This window comes from Balaenoptera borealis (assembly GCF_965194805.1).
Source record: "Balaenoptera borealis genome assembly, chromosome: 10".
In the NCBI taxonomy this organism is placed as follows: domain Eukaryota; kingdom Metazoa; phylum Chordata; class Mammalia; order Artiodactyla; family Balaenopteridae; genus Balaenoptera; species Balaenoptera borealis.
The window spans coordinates 85,026,038-85,046,293 of record NC_138874.1 but is presented as its reverse complement, the minus strand read 5'-3'; the positions used below and the strand labels follow the sequence as shown (position 1 = coordinate 85,046,293).

At 45.6% G+C, this 20,256-nt stretch overlaps 1 protein-coding gene and 1 long non-coding RNA gene across 5 annotated transcripts in view; both read left to right on the top strand.

The window, feature by feature from the left end:
* MYOF (myoferlin) overlaps positions 1-20,256 on the top strand; it is a 164,789-nt gene that overhangs the window by 49,700 nt on the left and 94,833 nt on the right. For all 4 annotated transcript variants that reach the window (XM_082339375.1, XM_082339373.1, XM_082339374.1 and 1 more), the window contains exons 5-9: positions 1,901-1,988; positions 15,464-15,630; positions 16,276-16,404; positions 19,673-19,735; positions 19,821-19,871. In XM_082339375.1, coding sequence (XP_082195501.1) covers positions 1,901-1,988; positions 15,464-15,630; positions 16,276-16,404; positions 19,673-19,735; positions 19,821-19,871 — 498 coding nt within the window. The remainder of the gene's footprint in view (positions 1-1,900; positions 1,989-15,463; positions 15,631-16,275; positions 16,405-19,672; positions 19,736-19,820; positions 19,872-20,256) is intronic.
* LOC309604731 lies at positions 1,996-10,945 on the top strand. Its single transcript, XR_014231027.1, has 2 exons — positions 1,996-6,719; positions 7,211-10,945. It is a non-coding gene; the product is annotated as an uncharacterized lncRNA (long non-coding RNA).

Here is a 20,256-nt window from a genome sequence, read left to right as displayed (position 1 = left end):
GGAGCACCTCTGAGGACCCTGAAGTTACTGGGAAGCCACTGATACAGAGGTCGAGCCACTCATGGACTCTTCTAGGGTTTGAAAGGTGGATTCTTCAAGTTTGCCAGTTGAGCCCCTCATTGCATTCGGTGTTCCTATTGTGGCCTGGTTGTAGCCATGAGACGCTGCTCTTATGAGTCTATATTTGCCAAGAAACTGCTGTCAGAGGCATCATTTATTATCCTGTTCAGTGTCTCCCAGGTCATAGTTCTTAAGTTGGCAAAGAATGTGCTGATCCATGAGGGAGTATTTACTAACGAGCAGACAGATGGGAGAAAACAGGGCAATTGTGTGTGTGTGTGTGTGTGTGTGTGTGTGTGTGTGTGTTAGAGTTTACCAGGTGTAGCAAAAGTAGCAAATGGAAGTGTGGGATGCCCATTTCAATTTTTTTTTTTTGTGATTGATGGTTCCTTTTTTTATTTATTTATTTATTTATTCATTTATTATTTTTGGCTGCATTGGGTCTTTGTTGCTGCGCGCGGGCTTTCTCTAGTTGTGGTGAGTGGGGGCTATTCTTTGTTGCGGTGCACAGGCTTCTCATTGCGGTGGCTTCTCTTGTGGAGCACGGGCTCTAGGCGCGTGGGCTCAGTAGTTGTGGCACACGGGCTCAGCAGTTGTGGTTTGCGGGCTCTAGACCACAGGCTCAGTAGTTGTGGCGCACGGGCTTAGTTGCTCCACGGCATGTAAAATCTTCCCGGATGAGGGCTCGAACCCGTGTCCCCTGCATTGGCAGGTGGATTCTTAACCACTGCGCCACCAGGGAAGTCCCCATTTAAATTTGAATTTCAGATAAACAATGAATAATTTTGGTATAAATATGCCCCAAATTTTATGTCCTATATTTTATCTGATAACCTGGGTGGGTGTGTGTGTGTGTGTGCCATTCTTATTTTCAAAGGACTTCTTTTATTTTGAGGTTTATCCTTCCTTATTTTTGCTGTTAAAAGTCCTTTATTTTGTGAAATGATTATAGTAGTAGATGGTAGTTGAGGGCATGTGTTTGGCAAAATAAAACTTAGCGACCCTATGTTGAGTACCCCTCGCAAACTTTTTTGAAATTTTGTCGGTTTACAAAATATGAAAGTATAGGAAACTCTGCCCTAAAATAATGCCCCACGTGAGAAATTTAACTCAGATTTTTAAAATGGGAATAATTTTATCTCCTGTAACGAGTTAGTATGTTTCTTCCTTTCTGATAATGAAAGGTTATGTATAACATTTTCTGTTCTCCTTCTTGCCTTGGTTTCTAGCCAACTTGGGGTCATATTTAATGCAAGAGGTATGGCACTTATCTTCAACTTCATGTTTGCATTTTTGTTTCCTCTTTAATCAGACGTGTTTCCCTTTTTCTGAACCCCATTTTATGAATCACATCATTTTATAACTTTTTGTTAGTCACTTAAAATTCTTTTTGGAGAGAAGTGTGAAAATAAATTTCAGCAATTAACAAAGACGTCAATGAGCAAACAAAAAACTTAAAACACTTAGAATGAGCCTCTGTGACTGTAATTCTGTGATTGGAGGCCATCTCCAGCCTAGGAAGGAGGTTTGTTACAAGTTCAAGCTTCCTTGTCACAAAACTTTCCTCCAGTTTTGAGGCTGCCCTTTAGCAATGATAGATACACTTGGCAACCTGTACCAGGTGACTGCTTTCCCAGGCACGCCCGCCCCACCTGGCCTCACACATGGGAAGATATAATCAGTGGAGGGTGTGTCATCCTTCTCTCTTTCTCTTCTCACGTTCCCATCCCCCTGCTCACCCCTACTAGAACTTTTACTCCTGCTGAATGGGTTTGTGTTGAGTCTATAGCATTCTGATGCCCTGCACTGATTCTGTCTGCAATGAATTTTTTCTACCCAGGCCACCATTGACCTGGTGATCGGCTATGATCCACCTTCAGCTCCACATCCGAATGACCCCAGTGAGACCAGCGTGCCAGGCTTGGGAGGTAAGCTGACCCTCCTGAAGGCCCAGCCTACACCAGGGGGGATCTACTGATGGCACACAAGGACTCTCCAAGAAAGCTCTCCTTGTCACTATACTCTCTGTAGCTCCCTGCCCACCTAGACAGGGCCCCATGAGGCAGGTGGAGCTGCCCTGAACTGGGACATTACAAGAGTTCACCAAATGCCCTTCAAAGGAGAGGGGACAGAGAGACAGTCCTTTACTGTTGCCGAAATTCGGTGACAGAATACCGGTGCCAGATTAAATCTTGGAGACAGTTTTGGGTGAAGTAGAAAGAAATAGCTTTATTGCTTTGCCAGGTAAACGGGGCCACAGAGGGCTAATGCCCTCAAGACTGTGTGTCCCACCCTGGAAGGGGTAGTGAGGAATCTTATAATGTTCAAGGAGCAGGTCGTGATCAGCTCGTGAGCATTCTTCTGATTGGTTGGTGGTGAGGTAATTGGGAGTTAGCATCATCAACCTCCTGTTTCCAGTGGGTCTGGGGTCTGCGTGCTTGTGGACAGCGTACAGTTAACTTCTTCCACCTGGTGGGTGGTTTCAATATCTGCAAAACAGCTCAAAGGACATGGCTCAGAATAGTATCTGTAGTCCCTGAGGAAGAACTAAAGGTCCCTGACTTTGTTTAACGGCTAAAGTATTATTATTTTGTCTTCCTTGACTGTTGTTCTTTCTTTCTGCATTTTCTCACTTCTCTGATTAAATTTATTCTGTGACTAACGTTTTTCTACAGACAAAAGGCAGGCGGAGGATATGGGCGGGGTCTATCCTGGGAAGGCCTCGTGGGGTCCTGCTTGGTGACATGACTGAGCAGCCTCACGTGAGCCCGTCCAGCAGAAGGTCCCAGGCAGGGCTTTGCTTTGGGTTTGTAGCTTGCACCCCATACACTGTCGCCTGGTTGTGAGTCTCAGGAGTGGCCTGTACTCTCTTCACGTGTCTTCACCTCCTAAATGTGCCATCAGCAGGCTGCGCTCTCAGCCGCCAGTCTCCTGGTCGGAGCCCTTGGATTGGAGCCTCTCTCTCGCTTGGCCCTGACCCCCTCCCGCCTCCGAACAGCCCCTCGGTCCTTTAACCAAGTGCTTCCTGCCGCACAACCCACCTTGTGCTCCTTGTTCACGGACGTGGGTTGTGGGTCATTCAGGGCCATCAGGTGCTGCTTTGGATGGGGTTGGGGCGTGGGACTCGGGGTGGGTTTTGGGCCGCAGGTGGAGGGCGGTCTACAAGACAGTCAGGCCTTTCACGCAGCTGAGTCTGACCCCCCCCTTAGCGTCTTTGCAGGGTGACGGGATGCTAGACGTGTCTCTGTGTCTTCCTCTGCGCGGAGGGGTCTCACCAGACGCCCCCGTCTTCCCAGCCTTGGCGTGCACCCCAGGGAGGGAGGGCCCACTTGCCCCGCCTTGAAATTCTTCTTCCTGGGAGGGCACCCTGGCCCTGGTTCCTGCCAGGCTTGGCTCCTCAGGTCCTGGCTTCTCTGAGTTTTTCTTGGTTCTGAACTCAGCTCTCTGGCCACCCGAGGGGTCTTCTTGGCACCTGTGGCAGCACCTCCCTTCCTGCCCTGTGATGTCTCTGCCCTCTTCCTCTGTGACTTCTTCTCTGCCTCAGCCCATCCCAGCCATTGCCCCTGCTCGCCCAGCCCACTGATGCCCCGATATTAAGGTTTGGGCCCATTAATTGACCACGCAGTTGTGTGTCCAGCATGGGTCACCTGGCCCCTTCTCCTTTGGGGACATTTGGGACTGACATAGCCCCTTACCTCTTATAAGGGTACCAGCACATCAGCAACGCGCTCTGCCTTCACCCTCTGCCCACCGGCACCACGGGCACGCTGCTCTGTCCTTGGACACTCTTGGCCCTGCAAGGGCCCTGTGGTAGCTTGAGAACATCTGTGGCTCCCTTTGCTGCCAGAGCAGTGATGACAGATACATCACAGAGGAAACAGCGCAGTCCTGAGCAGCACGCCAGCAGGGGCTGAACCAAGTGGTCCGACAAATTTCTTTCTCCTCCGCCGATGCCCACTGTCACCAGCGTTTGCTTTGGCCTGGGAAGGACAGTAGGTACTTTCGGGCCCAAAAAAGGCAGCCCCAACTGGTGGGCTATCTGGTGTAGCCTCTGAATTGGGAGGACCAGGGTGCCTTTTCTTACACTGATGTTTTTCCTAAGCCAGATCCTATTTACTAGTTTCCTAAGGCTGCTGTAATAAAGTACCACAAACTGGGTGGCTCAAACTATAGAAATTTATCCTCTCGCAGTTCTGGATGCTAGATGTCTGAAATCAAGGACTCTAAGGGAAATTCTGTTCCATGCCTCTGTCCTAGCTTCTGGTGGTTGCTGCCAATCCTTGGTGTCCCTTGGCTTGTAGACCCATCACTCCAGTCCCTGCCTCTGTCATCACACAGTGTTCTCCCTGTGTGTCTCTGTCTTCACATGGTGCTCTCTCTGTGTGTCCATGTCCAAATTTCTCACGTCTTATATGGACACTAGTCATTGGATTCGGCCCACCCTAATCCAGTGTCATCTCAGGTTAACTTGATTACATCTAAAAGACCCTATTTCCAAATAAGATCACATTCTGAGGTTACAGATGGGCAAGACTTTTGGGAGGACACTATTCAGCCCTGTATACTGGTAGATAAAAGACAGTTTCATTATGTTTATTCCATTTCAAGAGCCAAAATGTTAAATGGGCCCTTTTGAGGTACCCCTTGAGCCGGGCCTTTAGGAAAAAAATAGCACTGAGGTTCATTCAAGTAGAAAGAGTAAACTTATGGTTTACAGTGAACTGGCATCACACAACTTTAGTATTTATGGAGTAAAGAAATTGGTTGCTGGGTTTCCTGACCCATTGCTCAATGCTGCAGTGAGGGTGGTAAATTCTGTAAAATACACCTCCTCCCCTCCAGGAACTTTCAGTTCAGGTTTGGAGACAAGACTTTTTTTTCTCAAGGTGTAACATTATGGATAAGAGCAAGGGCTTTGGGGTCACACTAGCCTACGTTAGATTCTGTCTATTGTTTTTGTTGTTGTTGTTGTTATAAATTTATTTTCTTTATTTTTGGCTGTGTTGGGTCTTCGCTGCTGTGCGCAGGCTTTCTCTAGTTGCGGCGAGAGGGGGCTACTCTTCATTGCAGTGTGTGGGCTTCTCATTGCGGTGGCTTCTCATTGAGGAGCACAGGCTCTAGGCACACAGGCTTCAGTAGTTGTGGCGTGCGGGTTCAGTAGTTGTGGCTCACGGGCTCTAGAGTGCAGGCTCAGTAGTTGTGGCTCACGGGCTTAGTTGCTCCGCGACATGTGGGATCTTCCCAGACCAGGGATCAAACCCGTGTCCCCTGCACTGGCAGGCGGATTCTCAACCACTGCACCACCAGGGAAGCCCCTCTGTGTCTATTGTTAATTAGCTATGTGACCTTGGGTAAGTCACTAAACTTGTCTGAATCTCAGTTACTCTACTGTAAGGTGGGGGAGAACAGTAGCACATCATGAAGTGGTTGCAAGGATTAAATGAGATAATGCATAGAAAGCACTTAGCCCAGTGCCTGGCATAGGGTAAGTTCTACCTTAATGTGGTCTTTATTATTATTATTATTACAAAAACAATTCTGGGTAGCTGTAGTTATGAGCTCAGTTGAGGGCCACAGTCTGTATGAACATTCAAATTGCTTCCTCTAAAAAGCAGAACTATTAGAAAAGAATGATCTGGTTTGGCTCAGAGTCATGTTGAGATGACTAAATGCTTTTTTGTTAAATATCTTAAGGGGGGGTGGGTTGTGTCCTAACGGACCAGGAAGACTTTGAGAATAAGCAATTTATCAAGCTGTTAGGAGCATAGGGGGAGGTCCCATCTCCTGAGATGGACCCTTGTAAGCCCAAGCTCAGAAAACTCGCCATTTCCCCGGAGCAAAGACTGCTTCCTTAGAAATGAGAAAAGCACCAACTCTTGAAATTTTATAACCCACTGGGGAGAAAACCCTTGCCATCCAGGCTTCCTTTGCCCAAGGCTCCTTCTCCTCACCTCGTGGGTTGTCTTGGCAGCACAAGTCAAGCTCCAGCAGTGCTTGTGGACTGAGTCCCCCATCCTCTTAGGAAGCTAGCTGATTTCCAGCGGGTTCCAATGGCAGGTGGCCAAGGTCTGCCTCAGAAGTTCTTTTTAATACCTGATACTGCTGGACGGAGATAGGAAATGAGCCAGAACTTGGGTTCCTTTTATTTGGATTTCAAAGAATGTTAGCAAGTGCTGGCCTGCAAATGAGCTGTGTCCGCAGGGCAATTTTATGTTTAAGTGTGAAATGACAAAGTGAAATTTCTTTATTTGAAAAATGAACAGGTTTCTTTGATCTGGAAGTGCCATCTTTGTTCTATGAGATTCACATTCACCACAGCTGGGTCAAGGGTGGCATTCTGAATAATGATTTTCATAATCTGGCTAAAAGAAACTTAGAAAAATCTTTTAATGTCCTAGATTATCTGGTTTTTTTTTTTTTTAACTTTTTTTTTAATTTGGCTGCATAGGATCTTAGTTGCAGCACGTGAGATCTTTCGTTGCAGTGCGTGGGCTCCAGAGCTCACGGGCTGAGTAGTTGTGGCACGCGGGCTCTCTAGTTGTCCCGCAGCATGTGGGATCTTAGTTCCCCGACCAGGGATCTAACCTGCGTCCCCTGCATTGGAAGGCAGATTCTTAACCACTGGACCACGAGGGAAGTCCCTATCTGGATGTTTTAAGGTAAAACTTTTTTTGTCTTAATGTGACAATTCAACCAAGCAAAGATATCTTTGAGTACTTAGTACAACTCCATGCTAGGGAAGACACTAAGGAAAAAAACCCAACACCTTACAGTCTTGGGGGAAATAAGAGCAACAAACATGAGACAGAAATAACGGCAAGGCAGCCACACCTCCTGCCATCACAGACCTTAACATAAACAGAACATCTGGCCAAGAAATTGGTTTTTTTCACTTTCCTTAAACTGACTCTTTAAAAATCTTTACCATTTTGTGTAAAAGTAACGCGTCCACTCCCTCTAATTTAAATATCAATAGATCTTTTCAAATTTTAAAACATGAACTCATTGGGGGTGTTTTTTGAGTTCAAAAGCATATCTGCTTATAAAAATATAAACATCACAGGGAATATAAGACACAAGAACATACAAATCCCTCATAGTCCCAACCTACGATAACCACTATTCACCATTACTGATATTGATTTTAAAGGTTACCATCCACATAGTGGGATCTGCAAAGAAGAAATTTGAAATGTTAATGATAGAACACAAAAGTGAAGATTTTCAGGAAAATTCACCTCTGCAAGTTGAAGAAACTAATTATGACCACAGATCATGGGAACTGAATACTTCAGAGGTTCGTAGGTTTTTGTTTTTTGTTTTTTTAAGACTCTTTTTTAAGAGAAGTTTTAGGTTTACCACAAAATTGAGAAGAATATACAGAGATTTCCCGAATGCCCTCTGCCCCCACGTACGATAGCCTTCCCCATTATCAATGTCACTCACCAGACTGGTGCAATTTTTTTTAACAAAGGATGAACCTGCATCGACGCATCATAATCACCCAAAGTCCATCGTTTACCTCAGAGTTCACGTTTGGTGTTTTACGTTCTGTAGGTGTGGACAAATGTATAATGGTATATATCTATCATAATAATATCATACAGAATATTTTAAGTGCCCTAAAAATCATCTGTGCTCTGCATATTCATCTTCTCCCCACACACCCCCCCAACCTTTGGTAACCATTGATCTTTTTATTGTCTCCATAGTTTTGCCTTTTCCAGAATATCACAGAGTTGGAATTATACAGTATGCAGTCTTTTCAGATTGGCTTCTTTCACTTAGTAATGTGCATTTAAGGTTCCTCCATGTCTTCTCATGACTTGATAGCTCTTTTTTAGTGCTGTATAATACTCCATTGTCTGGAGGTACCACAGTTTATTTATCCATTCACCTACTGAAGGATATCTTGGTTGCTTCCAAGTTTGGCAGTTATGAGTAAAGCTGCTATAAGTATCCATGTGCAGGTTTTTGTGTGGACTTAAGTTTTTAACTCCTTTGGATAAATGCCAAGGAGCATGATTGCTGGGTGATAGGGTAAGAGTATGTGTAGTTTGTAAGAAACCACCGAACTGCCTTCTGAAGTGGCTGTACCAGTTTACATTCCCACCAGCAATGGATGAGAGTTCCTGTTGCACCAACATTTGGTGTTGTCAGTGTTCTGGATTTTGACCGTTCTAATAGCTATGTAGTGGTATCTCATTGTCTTAATTTGCATTTTCCTGATGGCATATGATGTGGAACATCTTTTCATATGCTTATTTGCTAACTGCATATCTTTGGTGAGGTTTCTGTTAAGGTCTTTGGCCCATTTTTTACAGGTTGTTTGTTTTCTTATTGTTAATTTTTTTAAAAAATTAACTTATTTTTTGGCTGCGTTGGGTCTTGGTTGCTGTGTGCGGGCTTTCTCTAGTTGCGGCGAGTGGGGGCTACTCTTCATTGCGGTGTGCAGGCTTCTCATTTGCTGTGGCTTCTCTTGTTGCGGAGCACGGGCTCTAGGTGCATGGGCTTCAGTAGTTGTGGTACGCAGGCTCAGTAATTGTGGCTCTTGGGCTCTATAGTGCAGGCTCGGTAGTTGTGGCACACGGGCTTAGTTGCTCTGCGGCATGTGGGATCTTCCCAGACCAGGGCTCGAACCCGTGTCCCCTGCATTGGCAGGTGGATTCTTAACCACTGCACCACCAGGGAAGTCCCTATTGTTGAGTTTTAAGATTAAGAGTTGTTTGTATATTTTGGATAACAGTCCTTTATCACATGTGTCTTTTGCAAATGTTTCCTCCACTTCTTGGCTCGTTTTCTAATTCTCTTGATATTGTATTTCACAGAGCAGAAGTTTTTAATTTTAATGAAGCCCAGCTTATCAATGATTGCTTTCATGGATCAGGTCTTTGGTTTGTATCTAAGGGGTTCACTTTTAAGGAATGCTTTCCTGAAGCTCTTATTTCAAAATGACAAAGGTTGAAGAGCCTAGGGCATAGGTGGCTTAACTGAAAGTGTGTGGTGTCAGAAGGTCTGCTTTTCATTGCCTGCCTCTGAGACTTTTCCCATGACAGAGGGGTGGGCTGACTCAGACCACCGGCTTGACCTTCTGAAAACCTGTTGCTTTGCCGACTTGATTTGCCAGATGTCATTTAGGTTGACTGGAGCATACATCCCCGTGGCCAGAATAAACTACTTTTAAAATCTCACATCTATTTTTGAAGAACAGTCTGTTAAAAGTATGCATTGTTCAATGCTAAGTGCAAAAAAAACGAAAAAAAAAAAACAAAAAAAATTCATAACCAGAGTTGGCCACTTCAAATTCATTTCATTCCATGAACGCCAAAGTCATTTTGCTTGAAGTTAAATTCAATCTGGTTCAGAAAACATTTACTGATACCTGTCTGTGGAGCATACAGAGGTGAGAAAGGTATTGTTTGCCCCCAGGAGCTTGTGTTTCAGTAGAAAGGTAAGATATAAACATGAATAACTATAGGTCAGAGCTGAATCTAATAAATTCCTCAAGGGAAGACTAAGCTAATTATTATGTGGGAAACAATTTCTTAGAGAAAGTGCTTTTTCAGCTGTGTATTTCAACTGTATCCTTACCGCCTAGTACAGCACTTGGAAAACCACAATTGTCCAGTAAATGCATGGTTGATTGAATGAATGAATGGATGAATGAGTGAATGATAGATGAGCCATAGATATGGTTTAAGTTTTTGTTCAAGAGGGGCATTTTGGTGAACACTAGTGTATAGGCCAAAGTGACTGATTCATTCAGAGGAGTAATAAAAGGGAAGCATGTTCCTGAGGGCCGGGAGTGCCAGACTGAGACATTTGTCCTTGATGAACAGACCTTGAGGATCCATGGGAAGTTTTCTGAACAAGGGACTGTCTTGTTCAGAGCTGCCCTGGAACATGATCAATGTGTTAGAACATCATTGCAGGCACTGTTTCCACGATTAGGTCTCTAATTGGCTTTGTCCAGCAAACTGATTGTATTAGGCCATTTTTTCCCCCCCCAGGATATTTAGGAAAGTCAAAGTGAAGATAATAAACAAGTGGTTCTTAAATTTTAGAGACATGGTAAAATCATCGGGGGAAATCTTTAAATGTGCAGATTTCCAGCACCTATCTCCAGAGGGTCTAATTTAGCTGATCTGAAGGGGAACCCCCCAATCCGTATGGTTAACAGGAACTTCCAGGAGATCCTGATGAAGGCTGATTATGGAGCTCACTTTGAGAAGCCACGGAGTTGAGCATTTTACCTGGTTAACATTATCTTGTCCTGATCCAGGCAGAGCTCTTTGGGCAGCATTTCCTAGCCTGGCTCACAGCCTCCATCAATCAAAGGTAGATGCTGCCAGAATTTCCCTGCCAGCCTGTGTTTGCATCACTGTTTGGTTACAGGCACTTTTATGGTACCTTTGCTTTGGTCAATGTATTGGAACCGTTCCAGAAGATTCTTAGGGCCCATATAATGCCATTTACCCAAAAATCAGAGTGAAAGGTAATGAATTGCTTATGGTTGAATGCAGATATTTATTTATATAACTTCTAGTATGTCAGAAACCCAGCAAAGTTATTATTCAACATTCCAGCTAAATCAGCATATTATCTCCAAAATGTTTTCATGCTTAGAAACTTACTCTCTCGTGTTCTGCTTTGTACTTTTTAACTTACACTGATGATACCATACCAGCCTTCTGTCCTGATTTTGCAATGACCTTTGGCCCAAGGTAATTAAATTCTGCCTTAATCAGTACGACCATTTAACAAGACTTTGTCATGAGAAGCAAAATTAATATCACAGGCAGAGATTGGCATTCTAGGACTCTGGAAGAACAGGGTTGCTGTGGGGAAATAGTAAATACTGACAAAAAAAAAAAAAAAGCAAAAATATAAAGAAAGGAGTCTCCATCGAGGAATGGAAGAGGATTAGGTGGGATAGTGGCCCAATTAGTGCTTAGGTGGAAAAGATGAGAGGCATGGGAAGTGTTTGGATAAAGAAGCCTGCTGGCTAGGGTAGTCCTCGCCACCCTGATTGCCTATTTTCTCTGTGAAATAAGAAGGAAGGTCATTAGCTGATGGTGAGAAGGACAGAATGTTGGAAGCTTTCAAGGTGCAAAACAGGTGGGAGTTCAGAGAGGTGAAGGGATTTGACCTTGTTGGCTAATCAATGGCCATTTCAAACCAGGATTTAGGAGAACTTGGACATAGGTACTTTGGAAACATGGTAGGATAGCTGGGCAATCCTGTGAGTCCACTGAAGGTTTGAGATCATGAAATTAAAGTGACACTAGTCAGTAAGGTGTGTGTTCAAGTTCAGTTACCTTTGTGAATGAGTGTAGTAAGTGGAGAGTCAAATGAACCAGGTGAGTACGATGAAGTGAGGGGAAGGGAGGGATTGAGGGGCACTTAGAGGAGCTATTGCAGTGTTAGATTCCCAGAATCTAACAGGTTAGGAGAAAAGGACATGAAGGAAGTGGGGGCAGGGGATGTGATGTGGTCCATAGATTGGGGCGGCCTGTGTGACTGCACACCGTGGACTGGAGTCATACAAAGAACAAACTGGAAAGATACAAAAGATGGCCACTGGAGTCGTGTCTACACAGAAACTCAGAATGTGAACTTTTTTGGGAATAGGGTCTTTGCAGATGTAATCTGTTAAATGAGGTCATACTGGATTAGGGCAGGCTCTAAATCCAGTGACCGGTGTCCTTATGAGAATAGGTGAGAACCCACAGACACACAGGGGAGAAGGCCATGTGACAACAGAGGCAGAGGTTAGAGTGATGCAGCCATGAGCCAAGGAACACCAAGGATTGCCAGGAGCCACCAGCTACTAAGAGGCAAGGAAGTCTTTTTCTCTAGAGGCTTCTAAGGGAGCATGGCCCTGCCAACATCTTGATTTTGGAATTCTGGGTTTTGGAACTGTCAGAGAATAAATTTTCGTTGTTTTAAGTCACCCAGTTTGTGCTACTTTGTTACAACATCCCTAGGAAGCAAATACAACCAGCAACTTCCTATTCAGTCAGCAGTTCCTAACTTACTGTTGCCTTCTGTGGTCATGAAACACTCATACTTTGTAGATCCTCTTGGCTGCGTTCCAGGGCATGTCTGGGTCTCAATACGGGGCGGGGCATGCCAGTTCAGTGGCTAATGTTGGGTAATTTCACAACTTGTGCAGAAGGGTGTGTTCCGCAGTGCCCTAAGGGCCCCGGTCATTCTTTGTGGAACACTTAGGGTGTTAGCATTGTTTGATTCTGTGCAGCTTCCTGCCACATAAAGGGGCGATTTCCTGCTCAAACAGCCTTTTGCAGCTACGTAGAGGTGCGGGTGGTAGACATGACTTGGTGTGGTTTCCCTCTGATCCATCCCTGCAGCCTAAAGTCTGACTAGCAGAAGGTTTCCAGAAGAAATTGGCTCTTTGTTACTTGCAGTCTGTTTCTGGAACATCCATCAAGAGCTTAAAGAGGATTTGTTCAGAGTCCAGCACCACAAAGGGCTACGATTTACCCCTTCTTTTGCCATAAACAACCACCAACAACAAGTGGAACAGTCCACAGCAGGGAGGAAATCTCACTTGGGCCCAAGGTGGTCCAAGAAAGTTCATGTTAGTTGTTGGAGGAGCCTTAAAGCCATGTGGCCCAGCTATTGCCCAATCTGGAACAGGTTTGCACAGGGGAGCCTGACTGTCCATGCTTCCCTGAGGCTGGTGCCAGGGTTGGGAGGAGCGCCCCCTGGCATCTGGGTGCCCTCTCCCGCGAGCCCTGTGGGAGCTTTGCCAAACTGCTGGAGAACTCGAGAAGGCTCAAGCAGGGGTCAGGATGTCCTCATTCGTTTGTTTCCTCATTCCACATTCATCAAGCCCCTGCTATGTACTAGAAGGGTGCATGCCAGGCACAGGGCAGGTACAAAGAAGAAAAGGGCAAGCCCTCAGCTTCTGAAGAGTGGAGGTAGTGGGGAGGTGCACAGGTTAATAACAGGTGCAAGACTGGTGAGGACTGGATAGAACAATGTGTGGTAGACACGAGAGGGTGGACTCACTCTATCCGGTGGGGGTGGTGGGGACAGACCAAGACAGTATTTCATCTGGAACTTGAGGGAGGTGAGGAGCCCACCTGGTGGAGAAGAGGAAGGACATTCTGAGAGCTCGGATCCAGGCCCCAGGCAAACCCTTCTTTTGAAGCCTCTTAAAGAATAGGGAAGAGTAGGCCCAGATTATCACGCAGAGGTAGCTATTCTCCACCTGTGGCTTCTGTGGGGTTTCCTGGTGTCCTGACAAAGATGTTGAGGAACTAGGAGCACAGCATCACCTTCACCTGCAGCCTGGTTCTAGATCCAGTTTTAAACCAGTGAGGGAGGGTGAAGATGTGGTCTTGGTTTTAGCTCAGCTCCTAATAACCTAACAAGTTGCTTCAGCTTTCTGGACCTCAGTTTTTCTACCTATAAAATGGGGTGAGGGGCAGGTTGGATGAGGATCTTTAAGGTCCCTTCTAGTCTAAATTCTGCAGGTCTGTGACTCCTTGAAAGACTGAAGTGTGGCTCCGGAGAACGTTGGGTCAGAGGAGCAGAGGGCTGGGGAACAGAGCGGGAATGCACACTTGATGAACTGGAGACAAAGAGGGGGGCCTCGAAAGGCCCTGAAAATATTTAGAGTGCCAGCAGGAGAGCTGCACAATTCAGAGAAGTATGCGTGGGCCCTAGTGTCCAATGCCATGGAAGGTGGAGGATGAAGATTCAGAAAAGTGCCCTGAGCTTAGCAAGAACAGGTCCACGGTTGACCTTTGCAGAGCAGGTGCCAGGCTTAGATGGGACGAGAATGAATGGAGGGGTGGTGAGGAGGAAGTTTCCTCCCGGACTAAACTCTGAGGCAGTACATTGGGGAGACCTTTTACTTCCTTGTGGTTGCCACTTTCTTACTCTATGCCCCGTCCCCTGTGCCACTCACTCACTGCCCCCCACCACCCCCCGCCCCTTAACTGCTCGCTAGGAAGTGCTCCAACAAAACTGACTTCTCAACAAAACTAAAAAAAAAGAAGAAAAAGAAAGAAAAGATTGATTTGTTGGGTTGTGCTTTGTGCCAGGCATGGTATTAAAGGCTTTGCATATAGATTAATTTTATTTTTACAGTAACCTAGTGGTAAATACTATTATTTCCCCCTTTTTACAAATGAGGAGACTGAAACAGAAATTAAGAGACTTACTCAGACTCACATAGCTCAAAACTGGGATTCCAACCCAAACAGCATGACTCCAAAGCCCAAGCTTTAAGGGCCATGCTACACGGTGATTTGATGGAACTAATTCATACTATGATGTGAGTGACTGGCAGATGACTCCATGTTGAAATTGTCTCCTATGTGATTTTGCATCGTAAAGGAGGAGGTTCACGATCCAAAGGTAGGCAGTGCAAATGCTGGTATTTTTTAGACAAGGTAGTTCGTTGGTCTTCTAGTCTCTCTTAAATTATATTGTACAGATTACCAGGAGTTCAAACTTTTTGTCTATTAAGAAAAAAATCACTGAAGTTTGTCATTGAGTTTTAAAGAGTTTGTGAACCATAAAAAGGGGAGATATAGAAAGCAGAGTTGATTTTTGTTATTTTAGGAGAGAAAGATCTGTGTATATCTGGAGGCAGAGGGGCGGTCCCTATGGGGAAGGAGCCACTGGAGGTACTTGAAAGGGGGGACATTTAAGGGGTCCCCAAAGAATCAGCAGGAAGTGGGATCTCAGGCATGGGGAGGGGGTTCACTTGAAACACATTTTCCCCCCGAGTGTGAAGGGAAGCTAGGGGATAGATGTGTATGGAAGTGACAGACCAAGAGGACGAAGGGAGAGCATGATGGCCAGCTTGGTCTGCATGGCAAGAAACTGGGGGTGAGTTTCTCATCTGCCATGAGGGTGGAGAGGGCATTTGAGAATCAGGAGGCTCAGGCAGAAAGGAGACAGTACTAAACCTCATGAGTAAAGATCTAGAGAACAGATCTGTAGTGGGAAGGGTGGAGTTGAAGTATCCCCTGCAAGGCTTCACTTTTCCCTGGCATTTCCCCACCTTGCCGTCCTGCTGCAGGAAGGTCCCTGACCTCAGGCAGGGTTCCCAGGTCAGAACTGAGTGATTTCTGGCTGGGTCCATTTGCACCATCTCCTTGGTCTCCCCATGGCCTCTGACGTTCTCCCTGTCACCTTGAAGACAGCCTGAATGAGTGCTCTGATGCACGTGAACACATTTTCCTAAAGAAGCTGTATCTGAGTCACAACTCATCCCAAGTCGGTGTCACCAAGAAGTGTCTCCTTCACCTGCTGCCTCAGGGACACGGAAAACCCTCTTGGGTCCAGGAAACCAGAGTGTTCAGACGCATGCAGGGCGAGGGCCGTCTGATCAGGGCTGACTGATCCCTTTTTGGTGTTCTAGGAGAAGAGGAGGAGGATGGCGGTGACGAGGACGGGTTGGACAGTACGGTCAGGGTCCCAGGGCCCAGGGGGCCGGGACGGATGGTGTCGGAAGCTCACCTTGCCCGGAGGCTCACAAAAGGGAAGAGCAGCCGGTGGATGCTGTCCAACAAGCCACAGGACTTCCAGGTAGGAACAGCCCGAGGGGCCGTATTCCCGTTGTACCAACCCTGTGTTGTCCAGCTTCTGGCAATTGTGATGTTGCTGGAAGAGCTTCTGCCTGTGGGCAGTGGCTCAACTAATAAAAAGAGATGTCAGGGCACAAACCCGATAAGAAGAGCTCCCCATCTTTCTTCTGCAAGCAGCAGTAGATGTAGTCAATCCACATGAGGCTCTTCAGAGAAATAAAATCCCCTTCCGTGGTAGGAAAGAGCTAATTGAAGAATAGAGTCACAGGTATTGTGTTTTTCACAGCTCTGGCTACTTCCTTGGGAGACAGCCATGGAGTGAGTTGGTACCTCTCAGGGCTCAGGAAGACCAAGTAGGAGGCTGGGGTCTGAGCAGCAGCCTCTGTCGTATCCTGTGCTTTCCTGGGCCAGCTCTGGACTATTGCAACCCCACTAATGATCTTGGTTTTTGCAACCCAACCCCAGTTCCCATCATGAGAATGAGCGCAAGTGGCTACTCCCAGTCCGCAAGTACAGGACATTGCGAAGCTGCGCTGGCCTGGTTTCAGCGGTCCTGACAGGTGAACGAGCTGAGGCCGCACCTGAGGATTCTCTTACGTGCCGTGCTGGGAAAGCCTCAGTGACGACTCCCCTCCTGTGCTTGCAGATCCGTGTCTGGGTGATCGAGGGCCGGCAGTTAAGTGGCAACAACATCAGGCCTGTGGTCAAAGTCCACATCTGTGGCCAGACCCACCGAACAAGAATCAAGCGAGGGAACAATCCGTTTTTTGATGAGGTAAACGGGTGAATGCATGTCCTGCTCTGTGAGTCTGTTTTATTTGTATGCACCTTCCCGGCTTCCACCCACCTCTCCCCAGTTCCCTGTGGGAGGGGAACACATGTGCGCACACAGTACAAAGTTCCGACGTTAAACATTCTGCGCTAAGAACCACTGGGTCTTGAAGTCAAGTGGCCTGCTTCGTCGCTGGTTCTCAGAGCTGCCAGTGTCTTTCTGGTGGTTTTGCAACAACTTCTGGAGGGAGCCCTTTCTAATGGGTCCTCGCGACCCTTATGATGGAGCACACAAAGGACTTACACCTGCCTTTGCTCTTTTTAATTAGCAGATGTCTCTGAGGGGTGACTCCATGTAACCAAGTAACCTGATTGTCAAAGGTGTCAAAACCTACTTGACTATAAAAATAATATAGGTTAAAAAAAGCAATTATGAGCAAAAAGGGTTTTTTTCCTCCATACTGAAGTTATAGCCTGTTCTGTTGACCTCTTCTGCAACACTCCTCAAAAATACTGAATACCTTGACAGTTGTCTTCAATGCCACAAAACTCCACGTTTAGGACTGTGAAGAGAAATGATAAGTTAGGGGAATTTTTCAGAGTCCAGCCTTACTCTGCTGAGGAGATGCATTTCTGAGGTTCCTTGGGTCTCATGCTCTGATCTCTGAGGCCAGGCCTTTGGTACCACAGTTCCTCTTAGTTCCCTACAGCTTATAATCCCAGCCCTGGCTCTGGCGTTGGTTTTTTTCTGACTTCTATTCACAAAAGGAACTGGTTTCTTCTGTGTGGTGCTCCTGTTTCTTTCCCTTTGTTCAACCTGGACCCCAGCTTTTCAAAGGCCCCATCTTATTCTCACCTCTAACTTCTTAGATGAATTACAGGCAACAGCAGGCAGCTAGGTAGTGTCAAAGCTAACACAGAGGTGGGTGCATATGGAGATGGGGCACTGGAAGTGGACTTCGGGAAAGGCTGGGAGAGAGTCACGTTGGAGGACAAGACAAGATTGCAGGGAGGATGAGATGTGGGACGACTTGATGCCTAGAGCGTAGGACCCATCCAAGTGTTTATAATGCAGGACAAATATTTACTCAACCTCATTCTGCAGGAATCTCCAGCTCAGAATTTTCCATTTTAATGAATTCTTTTGAGATCTCTTGGTAAAAGGGAAGAATCAAATAACTGATTCTCAGACCAATTCATAAATCAATAAAAGGATTTTACTAAAAAATCCCTAGTTTACACATATATTCTTAACCAAGTGATTAAACTTGGTATCACCAATAATGGGACAAATGGACATGTGTGTCCTGATGTGATATAATGGAAGTAATCAGCATCATCTGTGTCATTTCTTGTCCAATGGTCAACTTGAATCTAACAATGAGGAAAAATTGACAAAAATCCAGATTGTGAGATATTCTGCAAAGCAACTGGTCTTGATAGAAATAAACAACAAAAATAAGCCAGGAGTATTGTTCTAGATAAAAGGAAACTAAAGAGATACAACAACCACATACAATGTAAGACCCTTGAGTGAATCCTAGATTTATTTATTTACTTACTTATTTATTTTATTCTAGATTTAAAAAAAGCTAAAAAGAACTTTTTTCAGGAAAACTGTAGAAATTTGAAAGCTGACTGTTACATGTTAAATTTCTTGGGTGTGATAATTATATTATGGTTTTATGAAAAGATATCCTTGCTCTTAGGAGATGCATGCAAATGTATTTTTAAGGAGTGAAGTGTTATGTTATCTAGAACCTTCTTCCAGATAGTTCAGTTAAAAAAAAAAAGTGACAAAGCCAAAAGCTAGTGTCCCAAAATGATGACAATTGGTGAACATAGGTGAAAGATGGTGTTTATTTACCGTTTTCATTTTTTTCTGTGAATTTGAAATATTTCTAAGTAAAAAGTAGAAACAAGTCTCAGTTTAAGAAAATGCTCAGTCTTTCTCTCTTAGGACAAAAGTTTATCGACACATAAACTTTGGCTTTATGGTACAACTTTTTTATACCCAATTTTCATTTCCCAGGAATCAACCTTAAACTTAACTGTAACAATGAGTTAAAATGTGGTCTATACCGACTCTGCTGAGGCCCTAACATTATCTAATGGGCAGAGTTGGCTTTAAAGATGTTTTGTTCGAAAGAACAAAATTCGAGTCACTGGATAGAAACAATAGCGCTAAAAATGGAAGAGAATTAACCTCAACTTTCCAGACATGCAAGCCTTAAGCACATGAAATAACCTTAGATCTCTGTTTTTTTTTTTCTTAATTAATTAATTAATTAATTAATGTTTTTGGCTGCTTTGGGTCTTTGTTGCTGCTCAGGCTTTCTCTAGTTGCGGCGAGTGGGGGCTACTCTTCATTGCGGTGGCTTCTCTTGTTGTGGGGCATGGGCTCGCGGGGCACGGGCTTCAATAGTTGTGGCACACGGGCTCAGTAGTTGTGGCTCGTGGGCTCTAGAGCACAGGCTCAGTAGTTGTGGCGCTCGGGCTTAGCTGCTCCATGGCATGTGGGATCTTCCTGGACCAGGGCTCGAACCCGTGTCCCCTACATTGGCAGGCAGATTCTTAACCACTGCACCACCAGGAAGTCCCTGCCTTAGGTCTTTAGTTAGCTACTAGATATCTGGTCCCAAATGAACAATTTTATTTAGTTAAAAAAAACACTACAGGGCTTCCCTGGTGGCGCAGTGGTTGAGAATCTGCCTGACAACGCAGGGGACACGGGTTCGAGCCCTGGTCTGGGAAGATCCCACATGCTGCGGAGCAACTCGGCCCGTGAGCCACAACTACTGAGTCTGTGTGTCTGGAGCCTGTGCTCCGCGACAAGAGAGGCCGCGACAGTGAGAGGCCTGTGCACCGCGATGAAGAGTGGCCCCCGCTCGCCGCAACTGGAGAAAGCCCTCGCACAGAAACGAAGACCCAACACAGCCAAAAATAAATAAATAAATAATAATAAAGTGCTTACCAGTGCTTGGCATATGGTAAGTGTCAATAAATTACTACTATTAAAAAACAAAAAACTACAGTTGTCACTTAACTTTTTTTCCTTTTCCTGACATGCAGAGTTTAAGTTGAAGTTCATGACACTTAACCTGAGGGCCTTTTCCAAGGTCCTTCAGTGGGTTCACGTGGTCACACCTAATTTGGGGTTGTGTCTTGTAGTTTTTTAGGAAGGCCCCCCCCCCAAATTGTAGCATCACATCCCACTAAACCTTAGACTACCCCTGCTGACATTCAAACATTTCTCTCTCTTGTTTCGACAGTTATTTTTCTACAATATCCACCTGACTCCTTCTGAATTGATGGATGAGGTCATCAGCATTAGGGTAAGGGGGCCACGGAGTAGGAGGGTAGCGCTCACTAACTGCCAGATGAAGCCGATAATCTTTTCACTGCTCTCCTTTCTTCCAGGTTTATAATTCCCATTCTCTGCGGGCAGATTGTCTGATGGGGGAATTTAAGGTGGGTGTCAACTGTCTGTTTCATTGAACTTACATCAAAGATGGGCACTTTCATAATGAGGAATCTGATTCCTGGCCAGGTCTCAGGATGCCCAGCTTGGTGACATCTTAAGGTTATGTGTAAGGCATTGATGCTGTGATTGTTGTTGAAGGTTGGACATGAATGCCCTGGGCGCTAGAAGCCAGTTGAGTGTCCTCTGACCTGGGTCTAGTCAACTTCCAAAGTACAGCACTTACCAGTGTCCTAAAGTAAGATGCCCAGAAACTGGCACACCAGGGCCCTTCACAGAATTCCTGCTGTGGATGGAAGCCAGTGCACTGCTACAAAGGGAAGGGTGCTTGACCGTGGCAAGAAGCCCATTACCCAGCTCCACTTGCCAGTGGCC